Source organism: Clinocottus analis, unplaced genomic scaffold (assembly GCF_023055335.1).
Source record: "Clinocottus analis isolate CAN_PGR_092001 unplaced genomic scaffold, fCliAna1.0.p SCAF_19, whole genome shotgun sequence".
NCBI classification, from domain to species: domain Eukaryota; kingdom Metazoa; phylum Chordata; class Actinopteri; order Perciformes; family Cottidae; genus Clinocottus; species Clinocottus analis.
In genome coordinates, this window is record NW_027175920.1 from 2,920,021 (window position 1) to 2,930,000 (window position 9,980).

The 9,980-nt window shown below is 42.5% G+C and overlaps 2 protein-coding genes across 2 annotated transcripts in view; both read right to left on the minus strand.

Annotated features, from left to right (window-relative positions):
• Nucleotides 1-290: 290 nt before the first annotated feature.
• Nucleotides 291-3,279, minus strand: LOC137789687 (regulator of G-protein signaling 9-like). The gene is made up of 3 exons (XM_068583442.1): nt 3,271-3,279; nt 2,421-2,911; nt 291-2,019 (listed from the first exon to the last, which is right to left on the minus strand). Exons 1-3 carry the CDS (start codon nt 3,277-3,279, stop codon nt 1,857-1,859), a joined length of 663 nt encoding a protein of 220 aa, XP_068439543.1. The 3' UTR covers nt 291-1,856.
• The window catches only part of LOC137790023 (regulator of G-protein signaling 9-like), a 10,979-nt gene continuing 4,048 nt past the window's right edge, over nt 3,050-9,980 (minus strand). Inside the window, exons 5-17 of the mRNA XM_068583963.1 lie at nt 9,973-9,980; nt 9,834-9,892; nt 9,679-9,755; nt 9,431-9,512; nt 7,365-7,427; nt 6,607-6,636; nt 6,406-6,467; nt 5,772-5,885; nt 5,570-5,685; nt 5,319-5,406; nt 4,799-4,937; nt 4,564-4,646; nt 3,050-4,211 (exon numbers count right to left, since the gene is read on the minus strand). The exon at nt 9,973-9,980 is cut by the window's right edge and continues 44 nt beyond it. Coding sequence (XP_068440064.1) covers nt 4,031-4,211; nt 4,564-4,646; nt 4,799-4,937; nt 5,319-5,406; nt 5,570-5,685; nt 5,772-5,885; nt 6,406-6,467; nt 6,607-6,636; nt 7,365-7,427; nt 9,431-9,512; nt 9,679-9,755; nt 9,834-9,892; nt 9,973-9,980 — 1,102 coding nt within the window. The 3' untranslated portion in view covers nt 3,050-4,030. The remainder of the gene's footprint in view (nt 4,212-4,563; nt 4,647-4,798; nt 4,938-5,318; nt 5,407-5,569; nt 5,686-5,771; nt 5,886-6,405; nt 6,468-6,606; nt 6,637-7,364; nt 7,428-9,430; nt 9,513-9,678; nt 9,756-9,833; nt 9,893-9,972) is intronic.

The window sequence follows — 9,980 nt, forward strand, 5'->3', positions numbered from 1 at the left end:
CAGTTTTTGCAGATGTAACTGTGAACAGTTTTCTTTGGAACTACTTTCTATAAAATAAATAGTCCCTCTATAAACAGCTGGATGAACAGGACTGTTTCCAGAAAGAGACGCATACATTACATTGCCCTTTATTGTTTAGTGGGAGAGGCAAATAAAACCAAAACTATCTTCATGTCCAGATCAGTGAGAACATGTTTGTACTATAATTTGGGTGAAATCGCCCTTTAAGTGAACATGCAGCATCCAATTAAGAAGGTGAACTTTTTGTTTTTCTTAAGACAGTCATTTATTTAGGCACTTGACACAAGCCATGGAATGTAAAAATCAAATACAACCAGTTTTTTCACATTCTTGCATCTGTAAACATGGTAAAGAGAATACATTCAGACAGTTAATTCACATTGGACTGTTCCTCCACCACCCACGATGGAGAGAAGTGCGAGAATAAATATCAACACCTCGCTCAGAGTAGTACACCGTGTACAACAGCTACAAAACAGCAGTGCGGCTAAATACAAAAACTGTCACCCGACTCCCCGTTACGCCGTCACAACTCCTCACCCGTGGAGTCTGTCGGGCATGAAAGCAACATGCAGACGCTGTTCCTGTGCTCTCGTTTTACCTGAACTGCATCTAATTTTCACAAGACGTGTATAAGAGGTAAGTAAATTGCAGATGAGGCATCTAAGTCTATTGAGCAGCACAAGAACACTTCTCTAAATAAGAAATATATAAATGCACAATATTTTTTAGCAGGCATGTGCAAAGTCCAAACATGTCTGCCGGCTTTGGCTTATTTATCACTCTCTAGGATGTAAACATTAATGTATAATAACTTTTGTATTGTATTTGGCAATCACAAAAATATTTACATGTATATATTTCCTTCTATTTATAGCTTTTGTTATGTCGAGGCCCTGAATGTCTGTGTACACGGCGGCTACGTCGAGCCTTCTGAGGCCGAAACCAACGCTAACTATTTCAGGTGTGCGAAGGTGGATAAGGCTGCTGTCGGGCTACTGTTCGTGAATTAGATACAGAATGAGGTTCCAACGTGAAAGCTACGGCTCAAGGATCCACATCTCTTGCTTGTGTTCGTGCACCCGGTCCTCGCTAAAATAAACAGCCAACCTAAACAGCTGGCTCAGCTGGTGCTCACATCAGGAAGGGCTAGTGTCAGTAAGGCTGTAGTTAGAGGAATGCGGCGCTGAAAACATATGTTTTGAGTATCAAACACGTGACTGCCTGTTTTTATATTTTCTCTCCAAATGTGCAAAGATTATGGTCGAACACGACTTGCGACGTCAGCAAACACAGCTGCAATTTAAATTACATACCAGATCACTCATAAAGGGGGAGGGGTTTCTTCCAGCGTTACATTCCTGACTGTGTGAAGAAAGCCGAAAAACAAACACAATGTAAATAAAATATCATGACAACAAGCTTTAGTCTTCTCTCGTGGAATTAGGACTCGATCTTAAACAGCTGTGAAAACATTGTGTATTTAGCCTTATTTTGGAAAAAAACTGTGAGTTATTTTGAAGAATACTGAACGTGGAGAGCGGAGAGGAGGATTGTGCTGCAAGCAGACATGTAAGTGGGGACTTTCAGGCCGACAGTCAGTGTGTGTTAGACGCTCTAAACATACTGTAGGGTTTCCTTTTAAGGAGTTAAAACTGGGACACAGTCAATTGACGCTCAGTCTAAACCGTCAGTTCACAGATTGACCGTTTTGTGTGATGTTGTTTGTCGTTTCTGGTCTTTTAAGCCACAGTTACACAGGGATTGTACTCCTTTATCTACAATCTGCCTGCTCAGACATAGGCAGCTTTTTATACCTGTGTGAACGCAGCCAATTAGCCCGTCCCGTTGTGCGGAGTGAGACTCTCCCAGGGACAGATGATCTCTTTGGCTCCGACTCCTGCGCGAGAGGCGGCCCGGCTCTCCTCATCCTCGTCCTCAGACTCTATCGGGTAGATTCGGCACTCTGGAGGAATATCCACTTTAATCTGGAAAAAACTGATCAAATACAGTGCCGCCAGCAAGTATTAGCATGACCTTAAAGTGCAAACTTTCAGCTTCATATTCAGGGTTCTTTTTTCATGCACGGGTCATTTTTATTTATTTTAAAGCTATTTTGCTTCCATGACGCGTCTTCTTTTCAGACTTGTGAGGGAAAAAAAAAAATCGCAAATGTACATGTAGGTGTTTATTTTAATACTTGATATCCTACTTCCATGCTCTTCTGGCTATTCTGACCCACAATCCTCTACGCTGCTGATATAATCGCAAGAGGGCCAAAGCGCAAGGTGCATTATCAAGAGGAAGTTGTGTCCCAATTGAACTCATACTGCATGCAACAGCGCATCCTTTGTAATGGCAGCTTCACTACATACTAAAACTAAAGAGAACACACTCACTTCCCAATCCGTCTGTGTGGAGCCTGACTGGGTTGATCCGGTCTGACGGGCTGGATGCGGCTGCTCGTCCCGGCAGCTGAGTGGCATTTGGGCGACAAGCTGGCGAACACGGAGGCGGGGGTGCAGCCGCGCCTGAGCAGACGACGCAGCGACAGCGCCATGCGAGACTTGGGCACGTGTCCACCGACCGGCGCGCGGGCCGCAGGGTCCCCCTCGCCTTCTCCGCCGCTGGCCTCCGCTCGCCGCTCGGAGGCCGAGGTGCTCTCCAGGGCCACGCTGATGGGGGACGGGCAAGCCGGGGTGTTGACCAGGAAGGGGAGAAAGGGCGCGTCGTTGGCAGCGGGGAAGTCGGTGAGGCCGGAGTAGACGGCGAGGTGCGGGACGGGGGTGGTGAAGCGGCACAGCTGTGAGGTCAAAAGGTCAAACAGCGCATTTTGGAAAACTTTCGGGTCAATTAAAACGTTGCACTGACTTTGACACCATGATGTACACTTTCATAGCAAGAGGATGGAGGCACAATAAGCAACACCTGATCTTATCAAATCAAATCAAACGTACAATACATATTCGGCTACATGACAATCAAACTACATGAAAAAAAATAAAGGAACGACAACTTGAGACAAACAGAAAAACATGATGGTTTGTGGGTGTTTTATTAGTTCATGAGTGATGACAAAGAAAACATGCTGTACAATACAGAACAGTGTGTGAGTGAAGATGGACAATACAACACATTTATTATGAGAAACAACACGAATACTTTAATGGACAGAAATTTAACAGATGGTAACAAATATGGCCGTTTAAAAATAGTCTCAACTAAATTATGCATTTTTCAGTATTGCACATTCCCCATTCTGAACAACTCCACTTTCCATTTTGCTTTTTTGATTGAAAATAACTTTCTGCCGCACAAACTAACTAACACATCAGCATGACGGCTGTTTGCAGTGTTTGAATAAATGTAAATATATTTTTGTGCGGCGTTTTGAGGCTGAAACATCCAACAACTAAGATTTTTTTTTTCCCAACTGATTGTCACAGAGGAAATATCTTTTGACATCAGTGAGGAAATGTATGTCAATGGATGTTTGAACATAAAGTATATATTTGAATTTCTTTTATTGTTTCTTTTTTACCACGTAAAGTGCCTTCGACTACCTTTTTAAAGCGCTGTACAACACAATGTATTGTTTTTGTTATTAGACCTGCAGTTCTACACCTCTTATTAGGCAGCAGAAACAAGCTGAACATCATTGACATTTTAACACCTTTTAAGTTGTGAGCCAACGAGTTGCTTATTCACACATTCAGCAGACACAAAGTAAGACCAGCTTGTATTTGTTTTTGGTCTCGACCATCTCCTGAGGAAAAAATATGGCTCTTTAGCTGCTAAATGCTCCACTATGTTCACCAAATAGTTGCTAACTCTGTATATCTGCTATTTGCAGGTAGTACAAAGACTTTTTTATCCCAAAATACTAAAAATTTAATTAAAATGGCATTAAAATGTAAACATTATCAATAATAAATAAACTGCAGTGTATTTTTTTATAATGATTCCTCTAAATAATTCTATAAAATCCCTGAACATCACGTGTTTATGTTTATCTCTTCGCGGGAGGAGGGGGGGGCGCCTCCTTGCCCTGTTTGCTCAGTTTGCTCATGACCTGCGTGATGTCAACATTGGCGGCCATCTTGGCCCGCTGTTCCTGCTCCATCTGCCGGAGGATGATGGGGCTGAGACTGGGCCGTCTCTTCTTTGAGTTCTGCTCCAACTGGGCATCACTGGGAGGGAAAGGAGACAAAAGCAGGAGAGAGATGAAAACGAGGGAGACCAGCAAGGGGAAGAGGAGGGAGGGAGGTCTGACAGGGTGAAAATTACATTCTGGAGAGTGATGGATGTGATAGTTTCAGGGACACTAATAACAGCCAGAGACGCTAATATCAGACAGAGATGAGAGACATTAATTTAGGTTTTTCCGACCAATGTCACTCTTGCGTGATCCTTTTGCTTCTCCAGGCAAATGAAAACACACCACTTTATTTCCCCAATTAAAGCTAAGGAGATTAAAGCTAAACATCATCTGAAAAAGTAAATTAATTGCATAAATGTGATGGTTTAAAAGCTGCCGCATGCCTGAAATTGTGCTCATCAGGAGAGATGGCCTTCTTCACCGTATCCTTAAACACCGGAGATTTCTGGTACCGCCCGTACGAGTCCTGAAAAGTACACACACACACACACACACACACACACACACACACACACACACACACACACACAGACTCAGCTTAAATCAGTGTTTGTTTTGGCAATGGTGTGTACAGGCCTGTGGGACTTATAACGCCACTATTATGTTGTGTTTACTGACCTTCTTCATGAGCATGTAGATGTGAGTCTGGGCCGGGTCCAGCACGTATCTGTGTGGGTGTTTCAGGCCCTTCACTGTGACCTCCATCGTCTTTCCGTCGATGTTTATCCACCGCGGCGCACCGCGTGCCAGGAATGTCCTGAGTGGAAGAAACAGATAAAAAACACTTGGATCAAGTACTACACTCGAGTACAGATTTAAAGCTACTTTGCTTGAGTATGATCAGAGGATAACGTTGTACTTTTTACTCGATGACCAATATCTGACAGCCAAATTTAAGAGTTCATCATCAATGAAAAATAAAGAAAACTCCCCAAATATCTTCCTGTTTTGTGTGAACAACAGTCCAAAACGCAAAAGATATTCAGTTCACGATAATATAAAACTGCAACCAGAGAATGTTTGGCTTGAAAATTCACTTAAATCATTAAACAATCATCAAAACAGTTTGTTTCTGCTCGGCCACCAGCCTCTGTCCACATTCAATGTATTCTACACAGGGAATACATAAATACATTACTTGTAGATATGCTGTGCTTTCTCTCTCATCGTCGCAGCTTCGCCCCACTTCAGATCTTCGCAACCCTCCCAGAAGGCCAAGTTCTCACCTAAAGACGGTTAAGAATGGAAACTGATGAAAAACTAAATATTCTTAGCTCCTAGCTACAAGCTGAAATATCAACATTGTGTGAGCAGCATGTTTGCAACGTCACTGCTTCTGTAATCGGTTCTTTTTCAAATAAAATCTGACTCAGATCATGACCATCGTACCGCTAAATTCTTTCTTCAGGAAGAGTCTGAAATCGTCTCGTCCTCGAGGGTCTGAGAGCAGCTCCGCGAAGCTGAAAGTCCACCTCTCCACGCGCATTTTAGTTGGTATTTCCACACTTTTAAAACACACGAATGAAAACAAACAAGTCATTGTAAGTTCTCCTCTGACTATCAAATATAGTATCGTCCTCAGCTGACTCACTTGGGCATGTTCAAGGTCCAGTACGTGACGTCATCGGTGAGCCAGGGGTTGCTGGGCAGACAATTGGAGAGGAAAGGGTCGTGGCTTTTGTAGGTGGAGCAGTACTTCACCAATCTGCAAGAACGGGGAGGAATGAAAGGGTCTGTCATGTTTGAAGGAGCAGCTTAAGCCTCCATATCCTTTTTTTAAGTATGAAATGTTACAGCAGTATACTAAATGTTACAGCTCAAGACGCTGGCTTAGCCACACGGTAAATAATAATAATCAATAATATATAACAATAAAGGTACCAGAACAGCTTGTCCTCTTGACCCCGTGCTAAAATGTTAGATATTTTACCTTCTAAATTATGTTTTGAGTTCAATTTTATTGTCTCTTTGCTTGATAGCGGGATATCTTAATACAAATGAAGAGATATCCATGATCGTCTATCACTCATAACCGTTTTTTAATTATTTAACAGCAGCATCAGTCACTTAACCTGCAGTTACGTGTCTATATATATGCGTCTGCGCATGACGTCCAGCTGCTCCGTCAGTGGAGATGCTATTTTGAGACGAGACGATGACACCAATCTAAAGTGACTGGTTTGTCACAGATACAAGCAGGCTGGGAATATGATGGACTGGCTTACGCGCTAATGGACACCGACGACTTCACTCTGGGCCTCATGATGGCCTGCTGGGTGAAGATCATCTACAGGGAGGCAGAAGAGAGATGACAGCGATAAAAATGTCTGTCTCTGTGGATCCCTAATGGTTAACCACAACCGTGAGAGGAAAAATGACGGGACAGTCAGATAAAAAAAATGAGTGGACTATAAACTCTCACTCACGATTCTCTCGTAGAAGTCGGGCGTTTTGGCCTGGGGAAGAAAAACATATTAAAAGGTTATATTTTAGGATTAAACGTCATATCACAAACAATAAAAATGATTTTTTCATTGTGTGTATTTGCATGTTTGTGTACATGAGCATCAATGCGAGCAATAAACCTTAAGAGTGAGTCTGGTAAGCTCACAAACTCTCCGGCATATTTTGCATATTCAAACTTGTAGTCTTCAACCACAAGCATCAGATTCATCAGCCTTCATACTTTTCCCTCTCTGGAGCCACAAAGGACGCAAACTTTCTTCACTACGCGCGGTCGACCGAACCGAAGACCTGCGAGCTGATTTTGAAGTGTAAAAGTGTACCTTTAAGGTTGGAATTAGGTTTAAAGTCGAGGTTGCAATAAGGGTTAAGCATGTGGTTGTGTCAAGTACAAACATGAGGGTCGTGTGCGTGTGTGTGTGTGTGTGTGTGTGTGTGTGTGTGTGTGTGTGTGTTCATAACCAGTTTAAAAGATTGAAAACAAAAAGAGAGTCTTGGGAAATGCCTGCATAAGATAAGAGAAGGATAAGAGAGAAAAAAGAAAAGAGAAGTTTAGTGATCGATAACTCGAATGTTTGAAGCAGTCGACAGGGAGAGGAAAGGAAAGGGAAGTAGAGGACAAGCTTCCTTCACTGGATCCATGCATTAAAGCCTCTTATTAAATATAAGCTCCTTGGCAGGAATTATGTCCCCACAGGTCACACATAGACTCACCTGTTACCTCGTCTTCGTTTGGATCTATTAGTCGATCCAGTCCATAGTCCATGGCGCTCACTGTCCCCGGCTACACACACACACACAACAACAAAAATGATTTCACAATGTGCTTTTACCAAAGGACTAATTAACTGGAGCAGATGGCTGTGTTGTAATGCTAATCCCAGGCTGCTATTGTGTCACACTTTTCCCAACCATCTGAGACAACAAGCAGCACGCCACGTGTAAAATGGGATTTTGTGAAATCACTGTTTCCACATTTCAACTTAAAGAAATGTGTTTGTTTTCAGCAGACAGGATTTTACTTTGCAGCACATTAACCAGCGGGATAAATCCGTCCCCGGAAAGCTGACTTTGACTTTTAGGAATGATATGATGAGTCTGTGTATTGTCCGTAAATAATGTGTCTCAAGAAAAAAACATTTTCTGCCGGAGGAAGATCTTTACAGATCGACTCAATGCTTGAAAAGAGAAATAAATTCCTCTTACGAGTTAAAAAGTTCAATTCTTAAGGTATAAAAAGCATTCTTGTCCAGCTGAATTGACTCTGTGGTTTCGCTGCTCTACAGCTTTAATTGGTCTGGTGTGACCGGTGAGCTTAAAGGAAGCGCACTTTAGAGGGATGTTGTTGTATAACTGATACGTCTGAGTCAGTTCACTGACTTTATGGCTCTTCTTCTGTTACACAATGTTTCCAGTAATCATCAATTAGTGTCTTGAACTTTGGCAGTTCAGGAAAAGTTGCACGTTAAAAGGTTTTGCTTTAAGAGCCCATTAAAAGGGTTCAGTACACTACAGAGCCAACAACAATCTCTTCAAGGCAGCTCCATTACCAACAAAACCAACAAGTACCGCGGCTGATATAGGGTTAAGGTCTCTGTTGTGGCAATTATTTGAAGATAGTTTGAAACGTCCGCGCCTCAATATTGTGTTACAAAGCAGGAGCTGCACAGAAAACATCTCAAATACACATGTAGGTGTTTATTTCACTACTTTGTCTATTTGCATTTGAATATTTATTCTAAATTCACCAAATGTAACTCTTAGATGATGTCAAATTTGTATTAAACATTTCCGGAAACATGTAACCAACTGAGTATGGTTCATTCTAATATCTATCAGTTATATTTGCCTGTTGCGTCTGCAAAATATCGGTAATTTCACAATTTGTATTTCCGAATGATGATGTTTCATCTCATACTCTGAGCCAGAAATCTATATTCAGTAACACCAAACTCTCTAGTTTAATTTCTGTCTTTGTTCTGGTGGTTATCACAGAGCAGTTTGATCATATATTATTCATAACCTGAACATTTTATTACCAAAAACATGGCGGAAATTATATTCACAGTATTTTCAGATTTGTGGAGTCTTTATCCAACGTTGGGATTTCTGTTCTGTGTGTATTTGTACATATTTAAGAAGGTAATGGCTCATTTAAACATTTCAGAAAACGTATAATTCAGAAAATATTTGTCTTAATGGAAGTATTAGTTGTATAAGTATTGTATACCGGATCGGATATAGGCTTTACTCATTGTGTTGTATGTAATCACTGAATAAAACACGACTACTAAGTAATTCATTCGTTACATGTTTCACCCTATACTCACCCGGGTGTCTCCTCTCACCATGTAAGTTGATATTCGCTAAAAGGGGCAATGAACCAACAACAAACCTGAGAACCTCCTCCAGTCTTTCAGAGAGCCTGGAGGTCATGGAGCCTCTTCACCTGGCCAAACCAGGTGATGCTCTCAATGCCACGAGCACTATAGGTGCAAAACCGCCACACCACATTCTCCTACGCAGTGTGAAATATTAATCAATGGTGCCCTTTTACTGGACATGCAATGGTAATGAGGCATCATGGGTAGAGATAATGAGATACCCTGGGAAGTAGAGGTGGAGTGCAATTTATTTTCAGACGTCTCAGTCTGCTGGCAATCCACTGATATAGTATATACACAAAAGCTGTATCCTGTGTGTGCGGGACACGTCTGATAACTATCTGTGTGTTTGTGTGTGTGTGTGTGTGTGTGTGTGTGTGTGTGTGTGTGTGTGTGTTCTCACCGGAGGTCTGTGAACCACCCAGTAGGCTCTCTCCTGGCAGTCGAACACCACACGGTCCGGTTTCTTCCTCTCTTTCGCGGCCCTGAAACACACAAACACGGAGCATCGTAACACCTTCTTGAGCTCAAAGCTGTTCGGATGTCGCTCTTCGTTTGTCTCACACACACACACACACACACACACACACACACACACACACACACACACACACACACACACACACACACACACACAAACACACACACTACCTGTACTGTTCTTTCGCTTGCATCACGATGAAATCCCATTTGTGATTCATCCACTTGTGAAGACGGTTATAGTGCTCCTGTCGACATAAAACAACACCTCGGTGAACGCCAGCACACTAAATGAATCCCTCTCGCTCGCTCGCTCTCGGTCTCACCTGCTCGTGCACCTCCAGGATTCCTTTCTTGCGTATGTTTCTCTTCGCCAGGTAGATTGCTGCGGTGGCGAACGGAGAAAGCGTGAGTGTAGGCATCAGGGACGTGAGATAAAATGCGTGCCTCTCCGGCCACACTCACCATAATCT

What these genes read in the sequence shown, in the direction of transcription:
- LOC137789687 (XM_068583442.1), bottom strand. An exon ending in CCACACAGACGGATTGGGAA is followed by an intron (nt 2,020 to 2,420) that starts GTGAGTGTGTTC and finishes GTATTTGATCAG; the next exon opens with TTTTTTCCAGATTAAAGTGG.